This window comes from Micropterus dolomieu, linkage group LG15 (assembly GCF_021292245.1).
Source record: "Micropterus dolomieu isolate WLL.071019.BEF.003 ecotype Adirondacks linkage group LG15, ASM2129224v1, whole genome shotgun sequence".
NCBI classification, from domain to species: Eukaryota; Metazoa; Chordata; class Actinopteri; order Centrarchiformes; family Centrarchidae; genus Micropterus; species Micropterus dolomieu.
The window spans coordinates 3,424,766-3,445,577 of NC_060164.1; the positions used below are offsets into that span (position 1 = coordinate 3,424,766).

A 20,812-nucleotide genomic window follows, 5' to 3' on the forward strand; every position below is an offset into this window, starting at 1 on the left:
CTCCACTTCCTCCTGCTGTACACTGTGGTGATTGTTTTATATGAGAATAATCAAGTTTACGGTGTTGTAAAAATTGACAAGTAAATGTCTGTAATTGTGGTACCAAAAATGGTAAATGCATTAGGCTTAAAGAGAGTGAAAAGCATTTGATAGAGGCTTCAGTGAACTCATTAGATATAGTTTTTCAACACTAATTAATGACTCCTTCAGAAAAGAAAGACTGCCCTGTTCAGGATGACACATAATGTAATATTCTAACAAAGATAACAACCAAACAGAAATGCTAACGGAAGCAAAGCCAACTGGAGAATCTGTTTCTTTTCATTAGCCGATTCTTTCACCTTTTCAATGTCCTTTATCTCTGGCATTCTAAAAAATGGCCAGGGGCCTATTAGACATTTTAATAAGGTTCCACAGAGACTTGCAATAAAACACAAAAGTCCCTTTAAATTTTGAACAAGCATTAAATATTTTACAAACATTATGTATGAGTGAACTGTAACACCAAAACCATAGATTTGTTCTCAAAGGTTATATTTAACTGGGAACAGGAGGTTATCTTAATGGTAATGTTGGCAATGTGTGCAAACATTAAAGTGTAAAAATACATCTTACAAAAGTGGATTCCACTGAGATTTGTAACCAAAGTCTTTTAGATGTGGGGGTTTGATTGGGAGATACAGTATAAGCTTTTTACATTTGACATAGAATTTTGTTATTGTGCCTTTGTCCTTCACAGAGTCAGAAGGGAACCCCGCTGTTGACACTAATGAAGGATCCATACATTTTAATCGCAGCTGGTAAGAAAGTAACAGCAGCACAATAGGCTGTCACCCCATTCTGGAAAAACATTATTTATTTATTTGGTACCAATTCATAAAAAAAGTTTGCTCATTGCTCTTTTCATATAGAGCAGGTCTAGACCGTACTCTTTGTAATATTATTAACAGAGACCCAATAGTTCCAACTACGAGCAAGTACTTGGCCACAGTGGCAAGGAAAAACGTTTAAAAGGCAGAAACTTCAAGCAGAACCTAGACTCAAAGTGGGTGGCCAACTGCTCAACTGCTTTGGGGGAGAGAGGGAGAGAGAGAACAGAGATGTAAAAATACAGTAATGGTGGTAGTGGGACAAATATAAAATTAGGTAGGGGTATCAAGCAAGAACAGAGAGGGGAGGAGAGAGGAGCTCAGTGCAGTGTTCTGGTGGGGTTGTAAGGTACTATGAGCTCTTTAAGAAAAGATGGTGCCTGACGGTTAAGAGCTTTGTAGGTGAGCAGAAGGATTTTATGGCCGCGCTACATCACGGCTGTCACACTCATGCCCTGTGTGTTTCCTGTCTGGGGAAGGCAGCTCTCGAGGGGGCTGCTTGTGGCCCTTGCGAGGCCCTGCCCCTGAGGGTGCTGAGGTCCCGTGCGGCTCTCTTTTCCGAAGACGGCCGGATGCGCTCTCCCCGTGGCTCGCGCCCGGCGGTCGCTTAGGCGGCGCGGCGGCGCGGCGGCTTCGGTCATGGGGCGCCCAGCGCTACATCTCCGAGGGCATCGGGACTGCCGAGGCTTTTTCCCGTTCCTCGTCTGCTGACTCCGCCTCCTCTCTTCCCCGTTCGGGAGTCCGTTTCTCGGCTTCTCCCGCCCGAGGTATGAGTTTGGAGAGGCTTACACAGTCTGATTCTGAGGAGCTAGACGTGCTTAGCATTATGGAGGATGACTTCCGGGAGCTGGGCCGACGTCATCAGACCGCGCCCAGCTATGAGAGGCGGGGCATGAGCCGCGGGCCGGCAGTAACATCTATGAGCTTTTCTGCAGCCCGAGCGCCACCCCCGCGTTCTTTCCTGATTTGCACAATGAGTTATGTAAATCATGGAACAGACCAAAAGAAAAAAAAAAATGCTGCTCTGCACGGCTGACTGTGTCCCCTCTGCTGGACTACAGCAGCGTGACAGAAACTAAGCAGCGCGGCTAAAGAGAAAGGAACGATGCCTTGGGGGGAGGAAGCGCTCGCGAGCTATCTTTCTCCCACCCTCGCTGCGTTCCTTCAGATGTCGGCACTCCCCACCAAGCTGTGTCGGACGTAACATTCGCTTTGGTGGGCAAGGCTCAAGACTATGACCTAGGGGGAGGTCCCTCTGAGGAGGGCCTGACTGAGCTCCGTAGAGCTACGGACTTAAACGCTCCGTGTTACTAAGCATTGGCTGCTCCATGGCAGCATTGGTGGCTACGGAGCGCCATCTGTGGCTCACCCTCTCGGGCATCCAGGGGAAGGAGAAGGCTTTTCTCCTGGATGTGCCCCTCTCTCCTACTGGCCTGTTTGGTGAGGCGGTAGATGCTGTCATCAGCAGGTTTCAGCACTCTGAAACGCAGGGAGAGGCGTTTGAGCAATATCTCCCCCGCCGGTCTGAAGAGAGACGAGCTCAGCCCTCATCTAGCTCCTACCGCCGGAGCCAGAAGCGAAGCGTCGCTTCCCGTAGTCCCCCTCAACAAAACCGGGACGCGAGGCGGCGCTCTTGCCCACAGCCCCCCGAGAGGCTGACCGAGGTCCCCTCCCTTGTGGCGGCTCAGGCAACAGGCGCTGTTTTCCCGCCGTCTTGGCGCTCGGGACATGCTAACCGCCAGCGAGCTCTCACCAGTCTGCCCGCCTCGAGGGGTTGCAGCTGGAAAACGATCGGGCTCACTTGGCGGATTTTGTAGAAGCATGGCGGAACCTTGCAAACATTTCCCCGTGGGTTCTGCGCACCGTAGTGGATAGCTACAGGCTGCAGTTCCGGGTCCACCCCCCGCAGAAGTTCAACGGGGTGGTCTGGACTGCGGTGCAGAGCCAGGTGTTGGGACAAGAAGTTCGCTCTCTGCTGGAAAACGGGGCCAGAGAGCTTATTTCCCCGCCAGTCAGGGAGTCCGGGTTCTACAGCCGGTACTTCATAGTTCCCAAGAAGGACGGATGGGTTGCGTCCGATTTTGGATCTGCGGTCCCTGAACCTGAATCTCATCAAATCACATCATCACATCCAATCCGAGGATTGGTTTGTCACCATAGATCTACGAGACGCATATTTCCACTTCTCCATCCGTCCCTCTCACCGGAAGTTTCTTAGGTTCGCCTTCGGGGGCGCGGCGTACCAGTATCGGGTTCTTCTGTTCGGCCTAGCACTCTCTCCTCGCATGTTCACCAAATGCATGGATGCAGCTCTGGCCCCGCTGAGGCTCCAGGGCATCCGCATATTAAACTACATCGACGACTGGCTCATCTTGGCTCAGTCTTGGGAGTTAGCGGTTCGGCATCAAGATGTCGTCCTCGCCCACTTCAGCGTTTGGGGCTGCGGCTCAACACGAAGAAGAGCGTGCTGACGCCCGCCCAACGGACTACATTACTAGGGGTGGTGTGGGACTCAACGACGATGCGGGCCCACCTGTCGCATGCACGTGTCGGGTCCATTTTGTCCTCGGTGACCAGAGTGAAGCTAGGCCGCCGAGTTTTCTGCCCCCTCTCCACGGTCGCCACGTCCTTGTCAGGACAAGACAACACGGCGGTGGTGGCCTATTTGAATCACCAGGGGGGTCTGCGCTCACGCCCGTTATGCAAACTGGGACATCAGATCCTCCTGTGGTCCCGGCAGAGACTGCTGTCCCTCAGAGAGACATACGTCCCTGGGACCCAGAATCAGGGAGCAGACCTGCTATGAAGACAGGGGCTGAGGCCCGGGGAATGGAGACTTCACCCTCAGGTGGTGGAGTTATTATGCGAAAGGTTCGGCCCCATAGACGTGGACTTGTTTGCGTCTCGAGAGACTACGCACTGTCGCCTGTGGTTCTCCCTCTCGCCCCCAGCCCCACTAGGGCTGGATGCCATGGTGCAGACACGGCCGAGGCTGCGCCTGTATGCCTTTCCCCCAGTCGCTCTGCTCCCAGGGGTTCTGGAGCAGGTCCGTCTGGACGGTGTCAGTCTACTGCTGGTAGCCCCGTTTTGGCCGGCCCGAGTGTGGTTCTCGGACATAATATTGCTCCTCGAGGGCCCGCCATGGCAGGTCCCCCCTGCTGTCCCAGGCGGAGGGCCAGGTCTTTCACCCTTTCCCCGCCCTGTGGAGACTGTGGGTCTGGCCCCTGAGGGGGCCCAGTTCCTGGAGGCGGGCCTAACGGCAGGAACAGTCGAGACGCTGCTCAGCTCCAGAGCCCCATCCACGAGAAGGACGTACGGCCTGAAGTGGAATGTGTTTGCCACCTGGTGTAGAGAACGGGCGGTGGACCCAGTTACCTGCCCAGTGACTATGGTACTGGAGTTCCTCCAGGACCGTTTCTCTGCTGGCCTTTCCCCATCCACAAAGTGTATGTGGCTGCCATGGCGGCGTTCCACGGCGCTCTGAGGGATGGGCCTCAGGGGAGGCTTCCACTGGTCGTGCGCTTCCTCCGTGGAGCCCGGAGGATGAGACCCGTGACTCGTTCCAGGGTTCCCACTTGGGACCTGGCGGTGGTTCTGGAAGCGCTGGCTGAGGCCCCCTTCGAACCCCTGGAGTCGGCTGAGGCCAAGCACCTGACCCTTAAGATGGCCTTTCTCCTTGCTATCACCTCTCTGAGGAGGGTGGGGGATCTCCAGGCACTTTCGGTTTCTCCTCAATGCCTGGAGTTTGACCCTGGGAGGGTCAGAGCCATTCTGCACTCCTGTCCGGGCTATGTCCCTAAGGTTCCAGGTTGGCAGGGTCTATGGTGCTGCAGGCGTTTCATCCCCCACCTCATGTGACGGCGGAGGACGGGAGACTTCATCTGCTCTGCCCGGTCAGAGCACTGAGTATTTACACTCTGAGGTCCTCCCGGTGGAGGAAAGCAGATCAGTTGCTGGTGTGTTTCGGGTCCCCCAAGGCTGGGCTCCCTGCTTCTAAACACACGATCAGCAACTGGATTGTTCAGTAAGGGTGCACTCTACTCGAGGCATGGCGGCCTCTAGGGCCCTCCTCGTAGGGGCTTCGCTCCAGGATTTGTGTGAGGCATCTGGCTGGGCCACTCCTCACACTCATCCAGTTTTACAGTCTTCCTTCTGCACCCGGCACCCGTGCGCTCTCCTCCTAGTCGTGCCTAAGGTTACTGCACGCTGGGGGCAGGCGGGGTTTTCGTCGCGGCCTAAGTGGGTATCTCGTTCCCATAGTGTCGTCACCGACGCAGTTCGAGTTCCCTCGAAGGGGAACGTCTCGGGTTACGTATGTAACCCTTGTTCCACGAGAAGGGGAACGAGACACTGCGTCGGACCGCCGCACCTCACCTCGCCTGTGTGCCTTGCTTCATAGCAAAAAGGCTAATGTGTCCTGTGTGCCGGCGTGCTTATATACGCCTCCAGTTACGCCGTCACACGCTACCGTTCTAGCAACACCAATAGGATCGGAGTAGTTTCATTCATGTTTCAGCCCTGCCACGCCCAAAGGCGTTCCCATAGTGTCGTCACCGACGCAGTGTCTCGTTCCCCTTCTCGGGGAACAAGGGTTACATACGTAACCCGAGACGTTTTTCCGTATCATTTTGAGACAATATGTTTCCGATTTTTGCAATATTATGTAGGTGAAAAAAAGTCTCTCTAAAATGAGAGATAGCCACTAACTACTATGAAATCAAATTAAACAAAAACTCTCTGACCTGTTATATAATAACCCAAACACAAAATGAGCAGCACCCTCTAAGCCTAGTGTTTCTAAACATAAACTCAATTTATTCGTGTCTGGTTGGTATCAGTTATCCTTGCCCACTTTCCTCAACACAACTCACAAGTCAAAGTAACACAGGGAACACTATATTTACACTGGCTAATACTGGTAGTTTTAAATCACTGCTACCAGTAAATCATTCACTGAAAGCTAAAAATAACACATTCACCAAAAGTAGAGCATAATACAAATGAGGCGTGTTTGTCTCACCAGTGGGACAAAATCCCACAATTTTACTGGTGTCTTTTCAGGCTATGGCTAGGGATTAGCCATGTGGTTACTATATGGTCCTCACATGTAGGGTAATACGTTGTATGTAGCAGGGAAATTGCATCTGTTAGTGAGTGAGCTTTTCCCTCAACATCAATTACTGTGAGAACACAGTAACAAAGACAGCAGGCTGTGTGTGTGTCTATGTGCAGGGAGTCGGGGGTTTGAAGAGTAACAGATAAGGACCAAACACCAAAAGCAGACCATAATTGACACTGTGTCCACTTATGCTCAATCTTCTTCCACAGGTGCCATTTGTTTTGGAAATATGGCCATTGCCATGATGGAGCCAACGCTGCCAATCTGGATGATGGAGACCATGTGTGCTAGGAAATGGCAGCTAGGTATTTACAAAGCTCTGTTCAGTACTTTACAGAAAATACATATTATTCATGCAGAATATGTTGTCACAGCACCTAATTGCCATGATTCTACCTTTGTTAGAAATGTGTACATTCATGTTCATTATTGAGGTTAAAGTGGTGTACTGCACTACATTATATTAAAAGGTGTTTCTAACTGTGGGTCCTCCCTATTTACATACATGAGAGGGCAGAATATTAGGAACACCTCTGAATATAATGCAGTCTAGCATTATTAACATATTACTAACTATGACCTCAATACTAAAACATATCATTTAATTAACACCTTAAAGGACCATTTCAGTGTTTTGCATTGTTTAACCTCTTTATTGGAAATTCATGTTTACTTTACATTACTGCCAACCACTTTCCAAAATATAATGCATCAGAATTTCAAATGTGTTTTCCATGCCTTCTAGACAGCCACTGACTTCTATTCATTTTGAAATCAACCAATCAATTATTTAAGTAATTCACCATAGTGAACATTATTTAACAAATCTAAAACTGCACTGTATGCTTTAGAAACTATTGTAATGTATAGCTGAAACTTACAGAAACATTTTCATTGCACAGCCAATCCACAATTTTTGCTTTGCTGGTTGTGCTCAATAGACTGTTTCATGGATTATACATCACTTCAAAGAGGCAGTACAACAATGGCCGATAGCGCTCTCCTTCACTCAACCCTTTTCTTAGCTGATTGGACAATTGTGCCACTTGCTTGACTGTCAGTAAGCCATCAGCTGTCCATCAGAATCAATACCTCCCCAGACCCCTAGCCTCAGAAACCAGAGCAGATCTTGCCCTCTCCTGGTCTGGTCCCTATTCCAAAGAGTTTTTTTGCACCTGCTTTTCTCAACATCCACCCATCCACCTTTCCATTAATCTATTTTACACCACTAACGCGTCAGCTCCCTATTCACCACAGCGGTCCAGTATAATGCTCAACAGTCCATAAGATTTTATCTTTTCTCATAAAAAACATATTTTCTCTGCTTTTCTGCTGCCAATATTCCCAATACAGCCTTTTACAACTAGGACTTCCGACCAGTCAGACCAACGTTCACGTTAACTGTCATTGTAACTGGTTTACACAGTGCCGAGGGTACAAGTCAGCTCTAGCCTGATTGACAGGTTGCCGTAGTAACGACTTGTCAATCATAGATAATCCCGCCCTGAAACATACTCTGCTTTATGGTCTATTTTAAAATAAATGGGGCCATTATTTACTAAATGAACATCATGCTGTATTGAAAAAGACTTGAAACTAGCGACTGAGACCATAAACTCTGTTCGCATCAGATCATTGACCGGAAGCTTCCCGTTTGGGCAGCACATATTTTGCATTTGCACAGTAATCAATTTTAAGCTGAGGAACCACCTTAAACACATACTGTGTAAGAAAATCCGCCCATATGTCACATTAAGCAATTTTAATATACCTATTAAACCGCCTTAATTCATGCTGTATACAATTTATTAATACGATGCAATATATTAAAGGTTCAGTTTGTAAGATTTAGTGGCATCTAGTGGATGAGGTTGCAAAATGCAACCATCTATCCAGTCTACCACTGCCCCCTAACCTTTCAAAGAGCGTAGGACAGCTACGGTGGCTGACACAGCACAAAAGTTGTCTCTTGTGAGACAGCAGAGAGTAGCCAGTCAAGAAATGAGGTTTGTTTAGGTAGATATATTTAGAAATTATATTTGCTTAATTATTCAGTAAAACCATATGTTACTGTGACTTGGCCACTGACAGATAACATGGAAAATGTAAACCAAGAGTGTGAAACACTTTGACTGTTTCTGCACCACAGTCCATTATAAACCACACTTTAGATAAAGTTTATACAAACACTGAGAAGGGAAACACATTCATTCTCTCTGTGATTATGGACCCTGGCCAAAACTGCCCGCCAACAATAATATCTGGCCCGCTACCAGATTATGGTGCTTTGATAGCAGCAAAAAATATAAATAAATAAATACTTTGATAGTGGTGCTGAAATAGATCTCAGTCATGACAGCAACAGTTACTCACACAATCACTTCCTGTTTGGTGGTTTTGCCTACAAAATAAAAGTGTGAGAAGCTTGTTTACTGTAATGCAGTAGTTGGAGTTGAACTGAGCTTTTACTTTGAAAATTTCTGAAGGAAATTAAAAGAGTCTGTAGCCTGCTTGACACACCTCTGAAAGAGCAGTCAGAAAACGTGCTTCCCCTAAATGTCCTCTGCCTGGAGATACTGGGGAAATGAAAAAGCGTCTGTAGCTTGATGGATGACGATCAAACACCGAAACACAAACAGTGCAGCACATGCCGTGATCTGAGAAACAAAACCCCTTGAGTTATAAATCCTGCACTTTACCAACTGAGCTAACCAAACATCATGTTGACAAAAGTCAATATTATGTCTGATATTCTCATCCTCCATCTAATGGTTGAAAATATTGCTCTGATGCAAAACTTATTTGCAGACCCCTGCTGTATATTATTACTACTTCTTCTTTTTCGAACATATGTATTCGACGTAGTTATGAGTGTCTGCACTGCCTGAATTCTACCAGAAGTAGAAAAAGAAGAACGTAGTGACGAAACGCGCTCTGTAGCGCTGTTTGTCCATTTGCAGCTACTGTAGAAACATGGCGGCACAACGTGGCGATGTCCATGGAAGGCGGTGCCCGCGGTTATGTAGATATAAATGGCTCAGTCTAAGGTAATAAAAACATAATGCTTTATTATGTAAGGTCTTTATACACCACTGAATACATAGTTATGGATATAATAGATATAATAGATCAATAGGTCAATATTACACACTGGACCTTTAATACATTTTAGTATTTAAATGACAAATTCTTATAATAATGGTTTTCTGGTTCCACTGGTCCTGATTAAAGAAACAATTAAACATAATGAATAGATTTCTTTTGGTAAAAGCGTTCTGAACTTTTAGTTTTTTTAATATACTGATTTTATTTTGTAGATTAGTGTATGTTATTGTGTATTGATATTTTACTCTTGTTCAAATAAATTGTGATTAATAGACCAACAGATTTAGATGATTTCTAATAATGCACGTACTCCTAAAATAAATCCATATTTTTCTGTAGTCATTCCTACCTGAATATGTCTTCATATTCTGTCCTCTGTATGCCTTTCTGATGTGCACACATACAGATACAGCTAAACTCTCCACAAAGGGCATATAGTCAGGACTAGTTTCTCAAACTGTTACTTAGCCTGCACATCCATATCCCAAGATAAGTCAACAGAGCTCCTCAGCTTCTAAGAAACGCATTGGGCTACCCTAACAAAATATCTTATTTATGAAAAGACAACACACTCAGAATGTATTATACAGAATAAAAGTAAGTAAGTAGTCACTGGAAAAAAAACATTAAAAAACCCTGTGTTCAAATTTACATAGTCTCTTTGTTAGTCAGTTTCTCTGGTTACTAAATATCATTAGTTATTGCTTCACATTTTCTCTTGTCTGATTTACATAATATACATACATTTTTACTTAGGGACTTAACGTAGAGCAAAAGTGTCACTCATCCTGCTAGATATTTTCTCTACAGAGGCTTCCTTCAGTCTTTGCTGTTATTAGTTTGCTCCTCAAGTCCGTTATATATAAAGTCTAAGTCAGATAAAAAAGGATGAGTGTGGAACAGGATATTAGGGTGTCACATGCTGGCAGGTGGAAATCACAAGTCTTCATTACAGACAATGGAAGATGTACAGCAGCTTGCTGATGAGGCACTGATAGTGATCTGCTTATCTTGGAAAGCCTGCCCCCCCTTCAGTCTCTCATCTGTCTGTATGTGTCTATCTGTGGCCCAGGTGTCGCTTTCTTACCAGCGTCCATCTCCTACCTTATTGGAACCAACATCTTCGGCACATTGGCGCACAAGATGGGGAGGTACGGAGTGAAATGATCCTTATCTACCCTCTGTCTTTCTCTCTCTCCCTCTGAGGGTGTGATATCTGTTTCCGCTCCTCTAAATGAGTTTTCAGTGTTGTGAGGCTGGCTTTATATTAGCTTTGATGCTATAGTACATCCATAATTTCTGTGTGTACACCTTGGATGGTATTTGGGTTTGTATATTCAGAATGTTCTTTTGTTGTTGAGCATTGCCATTAGCCAAATCTCTTTTCAGTACTACCTTGTTTATTGTGGAAACAGGACTTTCAATTTTCCAACTTTATCATATCAAAGTATTACTTCTACTATTAACACTACCACTTCTACAGGTTTAATGCTACTTCTACTGTCTCTATTACTACTGATACAGCCAGCGTTACTACTGTCACTACTGTTTTATACTACTGTTACGGTCTCTACTACTATTGCTGTTGCTTATAGTATAAGTGGGATCTTACATCACATACAATGTACAGCAATTTTAAAGAAATTTCTCATTTTAACAAATCATTATTTAGAACCTTGATTTATCTAGATTTAAGTAGTAGGGTTCTACATCTTTACAAATGCAGGGTTTTGGAGCCCAATGTTTACGTGACTTCTCTTAAAGTTCCCATACTTTAAAATCCAAATGTTGTTTGATGGAGAAGGGTCTGTAAGGATGATTAATGATGAAAATATGTTATACGCATGTAAAAAAAACTCCCATCATTCACTAGCTTTATGCAGAGGTTATTGTGAAAGTGTTTTAGTTTGAATAACACTGACAACGTCTCCTCTCCCTTACAGATGGCTTTGTGCTCTCATTGGAATTATGGTGGTTGGAATCAGTGTAATATGTGTAAGTATGAGGGACACAGCTACACCATTAGTGTGAATTGAGATATCACTTGTGGGATATTTAATCAGCACTGGTTGGTCACTAAAGATTTTACAATGGAGCGGATATGTTGCTGGTTAAAATAAGCTACTCAACAGAAGGTAACAGTAGGTTACCTAAATGTGGATTTTAAAATGCTGTAATATGTGCACTTGGTGTAAAAGGTTTATTTAAAACCAGTTTATGATATTCACGTTCCTGCTCTTAGCAGGAAGAATTCCATACTTTTCCAGACTCAGATTTCCAGATGTTTCTGTAGATATTTTAGACCATATTTGACATCTAAGTCCAAATAGCTAGACGTTTACTATGTAAAGAAATGGTTTTAAAATCCAACTTTTAACATGTATGCTACATGAATGCCAAATATGGCAACAAAATGGCCTTTCAGTCCGCAACCACAAGCAGAAAGCTGGACAGCATTCCACTAACTGGTGCTACCTGTTTTCTGATTATTTATTTAGTCTCTTTTATAAATAAGAACTGAAAATGAGTTGAAAATAGTTAAATAATAACATTTTCACAGCATATGTGCAGCCTTGTTTATTCAGCGTTCATGGAAACGATGAAGCCATAAAGGTATGGTTTTCTTACACAGAAAAGATAGCCGGTTTGCTTTTCTGATCACCACATCACTGCATCACTCAGATGTTTAGACAAATTTAATATTTTGTTATTTGTGATGCTATTTAAAGATATTGCTGCATTTTCTTTCAAACTAATTTGATAGCAGATGTCAGAATCTTGTCAGAATTGTGTTGTTTTTTAGTTTTGGTCTGTTTTGCAGGCTGTGATGTGCAGCGTAGAGGTAGCTCTGCATAGGACTGTGCATGAAGTCGCACGCCATACTTCTTGTCTTGCTTTCGACAGCTCAATCTGGCCCGCACTCTCTCACACAGTAGTAAACATTTTGGCTGTGCTGGCTGCCTGCTGCACTCGTATTGTATGATCAATTTATTTTTAGAAATTCTGAATTTTATAATTTAGAAAACAGAATATGGGCAATAACTGGCGACCTGTCCAGGGTGTACCCCGCCTTTCGCCCAATGTCAGCTGGGATTGGCTCCAGCCCCCCGCGACCCTGTACACAGGATAAGCGGTTGACGATGGATGGATGGATGGATGGAATATGGGCAGTAATCTGGTAACTTTCCATGGTATTTTTCCATGCTTTTTTCCCCCTCGGATTCATATCCAGACATGGAAATGACTAAAATCTAATTCCAACCCTGTGTTTACAGGGTAAAAAAACATCCAGAATGTCCAGATCATCAAGATTTTCCCTCTGTTCTATTTTAATAACTCTTCAAACCAAATTAAATTTATCCAACAAATAAATAAATTTTCTGACATGTGTCCATCTGTTCTAGGTTCCATTTGCCACCAACATTTATGGTCTGATTCTTCCAAACTTTGGTGTTGGTTTTGCTATTGGTAAGTCAGCTAAATTTAATACTAAAAGAAATAAAACAAGCATGTTCCCTGTTGAACAAGAAGATCTTTATTGTTTGTTTGTGTTACAGGCATGGTGGACTCCTCTATGATGCCTATAATGGGTTACCTGGTGGACCTGCGGCATGTGTCTGTTTATGGCAGTGTCTATGCCATTGCTGATGTGGCTTTCTGCATGGGATTTGCTTTAGGTAAGCAGGAACCTATTAAACTACAGGTTATAATACCTCTAAATTGAATTTGAGTGTCCAGTCCCAAGACAGCTCATCTTGTTTGTCTAAATGATATTCTGGTCTCATTGCGGAGCCCGACTTATTGGTTGTTACACAGAAACTATTATATGTAGTTAGGGTTTCGTTTAAATACCTACCTACAATTAAGAGAATAAACATTTTCCAACCCTGAGTCATTGTTATTACATTTGAATCACCATCTCTGTTTCCAGTTATAAAGATATGATAAAATATCTCAGGTTTTTAGACTATTATTACCAAACAGGAAATGTGTTTTTTCATTTTCCAGCACTTATTTTATAGTTTTTCAATTTACATATGTGACTCTTGTTTTCCGTTGATGTTTAGTAAACACAACATATTGTAAGTAGAACAGGTGATTTTTACAGCCCTGATTCATGGTTATTAATCAGATTTCCATATGTGTGTCCAGCTAATAGTTCTGCTACTAGGTGTCTAGGTAATAGTGATGTAAGCATGACGTTAACTAGAGACAGGTGCTTATGCATCCTCTACACTAATGTGTGATAATGCACAGAAAGTACTGTGTTTTTCAGAAATCAGAGCTTTTGAAGCAGAATATTAACTCAGAATATTTGAAACCGTGATGAAAAATTTAATTATTTTTATTTTTATTGTATTATTACATGTTATTATTGAGATTACATGACAACCTTGATGTGTTTTTAGTAGTAGCCTGTTGCAGATATTAAATCTCAACATTACCAATATTCTCATTGTTCTGAAAAAATTACTAGGTCAGTACCGCTATACTATTTATTTACCCTAATGTTAACCAATTGTTACCAATGTATCATCTTGCCGGTACGTGGCTGCAAAGTGCCGCCCTCAGCCAAACAAACCAAACTAAAGCAGTATGTGATCTGTCCTCTTCTGATGTAGGTCCATCTATTGGAGGATCCATAGCTGAAAGTATTGGCTTCCCCTGGCTGATGACCATAATTGGAGTAGTGGATATTTTCTTTGCTCCTCTTTGCCTCTTCCTCAGGAATCCACCAGGACAAGAAGAGAAAATTGTAAGATTCAAAACACATTCAACCAAGTCCCGCAACAACACATAGAAATAATGAAGCCCTGGAAGATAAGGTCAACATACATAATAAGTTGATAAGAAGTTGTACAGCTCCCAACATTATTTTTTCTTGCATTGCCTTTACCTCTGAATGGCATTGCTCTGACATTAAGCATTAGTTACATGAAGCCTAAAAGACATGTGAAAAGTTATACTGTCTACGATAAATGGCATATCTATGTCAAAACATGAGACGGTACTGGAAAACATTAAGTATCCTGTCCACCCAATTTATACCACCTCAAAACTTAATCATTTGGCAAATTTAAATGATCACAAAAAAACTGAATATGAAAAAACTGTGTGCAATTCCCACACTGGCATGGGACACTGAAGGATTGACCAAAATGTCTAATCTATAATATATAAACATTACAAATCATTCCCAATGTGATGGCAAGCTATACGTCTACAGAAGTTATAATGGTATAAATATTATATCTTTGCTATACCATATATATATTATACCAACATTTTGAATATGTATGCTCAAGATTTGCAAAACCATCACCACGGTGTGTGTTCTATCTAACAATTTCATATTGTATTGTATAATGAACATTTCTGCTTCTAAGTACTGCAAACTAGGCTTCAGACATTAAGTCTTGTTGTAAGGACACAGCTGATTCACCCTTACACACCTTTAATTGGTCAAGATGTCATATCTAAGCAAAGTCAAACTGAGTTTGCTATTTTACACCAGTGTTCATTGAGCAGTACCTAGAAGATCAAATGTTAATTATACAACACAGCTGACACTGGATTTGCTGAGAAGACGTGAGCAAACCATAACCAGCCTAACAAAACCCCTTGTTTTTTATCGCTTGTTATTGAACTTACCTCATGTTTCTTAAGTGAGGTTATATGTGTATCTTACCTAAATAAACTCATTACACTATAGCTGATCTATCGGCCGATATTCTTCTCCCCTTATTTTAAGAAACGCATAACATAAACAAAGACTATTCCTAACCTTTGTTATGTTGAGACCTCACCAAGATACCATGACGTAATGCGGTTTAAAAATAAACTTGTATTGTTAGAAATAGTACTTTGAACAAAAGTACAACAAAATATTAAAGTTTTGATAAATAAGAGTCAAATGTATAAAACTACAGAACACATTTTTAAAATATCTGATTTATTATAAATTATAGAGTACTACTACTAATAAACATTAAATAGTGTATGTATTGTGGGGGCCAGCGAAACTATAAAAAATAACAATATAGTACTACTAAAACTAATAATACCATATATCATCTCTCATGTCATTGCTATAATGGTAAACAGGGCTCTCCTACATAGGCAAATAATTATTTATATATATATATTTTGTAACCCATGCAGTAGTTATTACCTTACATATTGAATTAATCTAACACTACATGACCGTCTACAACGAGGACCTGCAACTGTGTGTTAGATACTTGTTCAGCTCACGTTTAATCATTTCTGACACGCCGACTGTAACTAGAGACACTACAGTGGAATCGCTCTTTAATGTTAGCGCTCCTCCACTGATAAACAGGGCATTAGCTTTGTGGCTAATTTAGCAACAGGCAGCGTTATCTGCTGTTGGCGATGTTAGAAAATATTAGGTCAGCTGATGTTTTGTTCTGTGGTGCTGCAGTGTGTTGAACAGAGGAGCTGCTCTGGTGGGCAAACTATGCAACACTCATGACCTGGAAGGATCTGACTGTCTGTTAATCTTTATTAATAATCATATATCAGCTGTTATAAACGCAGATGCAGATATATCTGCAAGTAGCTTATATCGGCCGATAATATCTGCAAAACGATTTTTCAATGGCTGTTTCTTTTAATTGTGTTTATTATTAATATACAATTAGAAATCTGCACAGGGTGTTCTATTTAAAAAAATGACAGACATGAGAATTGATAGAAAGGGATTCTGCTCAGGGATTTTTGACACATGTTGTGGCAGAAACAACACTTTCCAACAATTGTCTTTTCAGGCCATTTTGATGGACACCAACTGTTCAATGAAGACGAGGTCCTACTCCACACAGGGGACGTACTGCCAGGGTGAAGACGTGGATCCAGAATATGACGATTATGATTAACAAGACACCAGCCATGCAGGTTAACCTTCAGAGGATCTATTTTGTTGTACAAAAAAAAGGAACACAAAAAAAAACAGCAACAAAACAGCCAAGATATATCCATGTGAATGTCCCGCGTTCAGTCTTCACTGTTCAGTGTCCTCTCAGCAGTTGTACTGGAGCAAACCAAAGTTGTTCTTGATCTGTGGTTGCAAGCGCATTGTGTGAGAGATATTTTTTTAGCCAACAGCCTTATAAAGTAGAGAGTTGTGTCAAAAGGCAGTAGGAGGGTGCTGAGCAACAAGTACGCTTTGCTGGTTTATTTGAAATACAAATCTGTCTTAATTAATGTGTCAGCCATTAAATGTCTCATTTCTATCTACTGTATGTCTATGATACTGAGTAATACCAGATGTTGGTGTGCAAGTTGGTATTATATTGGGTAATAGTGTGGTATGTTAAGAAACTGTTGTTTTGTTTAATTATGGAGGATTTGTTGGCCCAAGCTATGGTCCTGGTTTGCATTGATACTGTTACAGAAGGCTTTGCCAGTGTGGGAAAGTCAACACATTTGAGCTGCCTCAGAAAAGGATGTGGAATGTATTCTAAAACACAATATAGATACATAAAATCCTCCTAATAAAAACAGAACCTACATGTTTTTTGGCAACTTCAGAGAGAAAGATCGTTTATCGTTGCTGTACTGTTTTTTATTTAATACATCATTAATACTGTCATTTCTCAAAATAGTGGCCTTTATTTACCTCAGTGGCAAGGAGAACCAGGCTGATAACAGGCTTATGGAAAAGACGCGCTTCATTCCCAAAATTCCTCTGCTCCCCAATTAATGCAAATTCAAAATGTCCTTTAACTTGCTGTCTTGATTTATTCATCATATCATGACAACAGGTACATAATTCCATCATTACATACTCCTCACTCTGCTGCACAGAGTTAGTACTAATAATACAGAACAAATACAGAAACACTTCCTGCAGAACTTTTACATTAAAAGCCTCCCAGCCTTCCCTTTGTTGTTAGGCTTTTAATGTGAACGATCCAACGAAGGTTAAAATGAAGGGCAACTGGACTTGGTTGAAGATACTGGAAGACGTTTCGTCCCTCATCCAAAGGACTTCTTCAGTTCTGACTGACTGGCAGGGAAACTCAGCTATTTAACCTCAGTGGGGTCGTTGCCAGTCACAGTCTTTGTTAGTGACCAGCTTTTATTTATTCACACTGGTCACACGCACGTGTATTACTTGGCACTAGGTATGTGCCTCTATATCATAAAAAACAAGGATACTGCTGTTGAGAAATTGATATAGAAACCCTATGCCTTGTCCCATGTAGCATCAAAACGTTACCAATCATCTGGAAGAAACAAGTTTCACACAATATTTATCCCTTTATAAGTTAGTATTACACCGTGAACCCAGAGTTGTTACACCTAATACAGTTTGAAAGAATTTAAATACACTAAAAGCGTCCATACAATCTTTCTGTCTGTAAACCGTATCACGGGGTTATATAAAGGTAGACTCTCCAGCTCTCCATTTCCTCTAAAGTCAGCAGGATGGTTTGCTGATGAAGCAAATTTGTGTGTCGAAGTTCACCAAAACTGAATTTGAAGAAATAGATTCCCATTGATGTAATTTGTCTCTGTGAAAGGATCCAGTAAATACAGTGATCCCATTAAATTAACAGATTTTGCTTCTAGGGTCCTAATAGGCAGAAACTGCTGTTACACTGCTGTCTGTGGATTCAAAATCTTGGGCACTTTAATCAGTGATGAGAAAGCTGTTTACATCAGACCATTTTCATTTTGACATGTCAGAAAAAAGCACAGGTGTTATATTAAATGTAAATAACAACTGCATTCCATTTAGATGAACGCAGCGAGCCAGGTGGAGCAGCAGCTTCTATCCACTTGCTGTGGAAAACTTTAAATCGCTCACGTGAAGCATAACAACCAGTGTTAAGAGATGGGCAGGTTGCGTGCAGGGTAAAGTTCAAATATATGAACTGTGACTTGAGGGATGCAAAATCTGTGTAATTTGTATTGTAAGTGTAATTTTCAGTTATTTTACAAAACTGGACACAGCTTCCATGATGATTTGTATTACCAGCCAAAATAGCAACAACAGTGGAAGCAGCGGTCCCCTGCATTTGGATTGACAGCTTCGTAGATCTACCCACCAGCGGCTGAGTGGGGGAGGGGGACCATGCCACTTCCTGTGTATTTCTGCCCTGAGCCATCATTATGTTATTACTTACACCTGTGTTTCCTTTGCTATGACAAGTCAAAATGTCGGATGTGTAAAGGTCTGTTCTTACTTGTGACAAGTGGTTTGTAGTGTGTTTTTGATGGTATTCATTTGTCAGTATATACTGTATACAGTATACTGTATATATAGGCCTACAGGCCATTCACACTGGGTTTCACTGATATGCATTGGAATTGTTTGACATTTTTGGAAATACACTTATTCACCATGTAAGCAGTTTCCTTTACTTAATTACCAATACCCACCTTAACAAGGTGGTTGCATCTTGTTCTCAGAGGTTAAACTTTTTCAAGGCCAAAGGTGTTGATTGTGTCCTTCAGTCTAAGTATTTCCTTTTCTACAGTGCATGTGGGGAAGTGAATTCTTTCCCAACAGAGAAAATAACAGGTGATTAGAGAGAAAAGTGTACTTTTCACCAATCATAAGATATAACCAGTGGTTAGATGACGCTTTTGGTGTGCTTTGGCGCTGAAATGTTGGGGGAGCTGTAATGTTTTTTTGTTTGTTAACAAATATTTTCTTGTTTCTTTATTAAAATATGTAAGGTTCAAATTCTAAAGTCCTGCTATCATTTATCTTTGAATATTCACAGTAAACCTGAGGAACACGTTTCACTTTTCAGAAAGGTGGAAAAAAGAAATGAGAGACTGCAGTGACTTACAGAGGCTAACCCAGACGGGACTTTGGCTCTCTGAATTACTTGTCAGTACAAACTAATATTGTAGCATACATTTCTTCTTGTTTCTTTTAAGATGATCATTATTATATTATTAAGATGCTAACTATTCAGCTACCAAAGTGCTCCAGTTGCATCAACTTCTTGAAGGCTAACTGCAAAAACAGTGCTTTATCAACATGAATAAACAGTGTATCATCACTATCCCACTGAAAGCTAAGTGTGTGGATAGGTAGAGTTTGTGTAGCAGATGTTACAGGATCAATATGACTCATGACAGCAATGCCCTTTAAAACAAAATGTGTTTATTCTCGCTCTATTTCTCCCTAACAAACTCTGATGGATTACTGGAATGATATTATTTCTGCCTCTGGTGCAGCTCTACTGTGTGGAAAATTACACCACAAACTGATTTGTTCTTTCTTATTTTAATTAACTGTTTCTCAAAGACTCCTGTAATGTCCATTCTGTTTATAATATACTGTAATGTTCTGAATGTTGTGCGACATTTAATGTTTTTTAAATTCCTCATAGACTTGCTGATGTACTGTGAAAAACTGTACTGGATTAAAAAGTAAAGTGGTAAAATAATATGATGATTATACAAAACCAACTGGAGCGGTTTGTCCATAAAGGTGACTCTGAGCAGGGACTAACACACCATACTACATCATAGACATTTTTTTCATTAATCTACTGAGTTGATGTGTATTGTTGGTGTAACACACTGGATGTGTGCACATGTCAGCATGTGCACCTTCTTACATGTACAGTATGTCATTGGCTGGATGTTATCGTTTGTCTTTTTCCTACTTGTGGGAACGCCATACACTGTTATACTCTAAAAAAGTACTTTGCACTATTCCCTGAGCATTTGGACCAAATGCTCTTTTCCATTACTGAATTGACAGTTTGAAGTTACAAGAAGAGTACCATGTTTAGGTACCATAAAAATATCAAAACAGCTAAGAATGAGCATGCTTTTCACTTTTGTACCAAAAATACTGATGTTGATATCCTGCACTGGGTGGTGGAAGACAGCAGAATGTGCTGCCATGATGGGAAAATGTAGGAGCAGACACACTGTAATCAGTCAGTCCATCTCAACACTGGGCTTCAATTACTTTGCAGATGCTCTCACAATACCTTCCCTCCTTTTCCTCTCCACCAAGAACCCAGACAACTGTGGTTCTTACAGCAACATGGGTATAGTGAGGCTTCACCGAAACATTTTTTATTATGTTCTTCTGATGAAATGTACTTAAATATGAAAAGAAGAAAATAGTCAAGACATTTCCCGCAATTCCCACAATGACTTCTCCAAAAGCTAATTGGAGTCAGGAGTCAGCAACCTGGAGTCCAATCACTGAGGTTACACACCAATTTTAATTTGGCTATTCTCATGATGGATTGCCTGATGTGAACCATACCTCGAACAAAAGAGCTCTCAGAAAATGTAAGATTAAGAACTGTTGACTTGCATGAAGCTGGAAAGAGTAATAAAAGTATCTCTAAAAGCCTTGATGTTCAGTCCATGGTAAGACAAATTGTCTATAAATGCAGGAAGTTCAGCACTTTTGCCACTCTCCACAGGAGTGGCCGTCCTGCAAAGATGACTGCACAAGCACAGCATAATGCTCAGTGAGGTTAAGAATAATCCTAGACTGTCAGCTGAAGACTTCCAGAAATCTCTGGAACATGCTAATGTCTCTATCACTCTATACGTAAAACACTGAACAAGAATGCAGTTCATGGGAGGACACCATGGAGGAGGCCACTGCTGTCTGAAAAATATTGCTGCACATCTGAAGTTTGCAAAAGAGCACCTGCATGTTCCACAGCACTACTGGCAAAATATTCTGTGGACAGATGAACCC

General features: G+C 41.9%; 1 protein-coding gene across 1 annotated transcript in view; it reads left to right on the forward strand.

The window, feature by feature from the left end:
* The window catches only part of slc18a2 (solute carrier family 18 member 2), a 34,242-nt gene extending 14,728 nt beyond the window's left edge, over positions 1 to 19,514 (forward strand). Inside the window, exons 10-16 of the mRNA XM_046070005.1 lie at positions 6,198 to 6,293; positions 10,166 to 10,244; positions 11,037 to 11,088; positions 12,498 to 12,561; positions 12,651 to 12,770; positions 13,716 to 13,849; positions 15,885 to 19,514. Coding sequence (XP_045925961.1) covers positions 6,198 to 6,293; positions 10,166 to 10,244; positions 11,037 to 11,088; positions 12,498 to 12,561; positions 12,651 to 12,770; positions 13,716 to 13,849; positions 15,885 to 15,992 — 653 coding nt within the window. The 3' untranslated portion in view covers positions 15,993 to 19,514. The remainder of the gene's footprint in view (positions 1 to 6,197; positions 6,294 to 10,165; positions 10,245 to 11,036; positions 11,089 to 12,497; positions 12,562 to 12,650; positions 12,771 to 13,715; positions 13,850 to 15,884) is intronic.
* Positions 19,515 to 20,812: the final 1,298 nt, after the last annotated feature.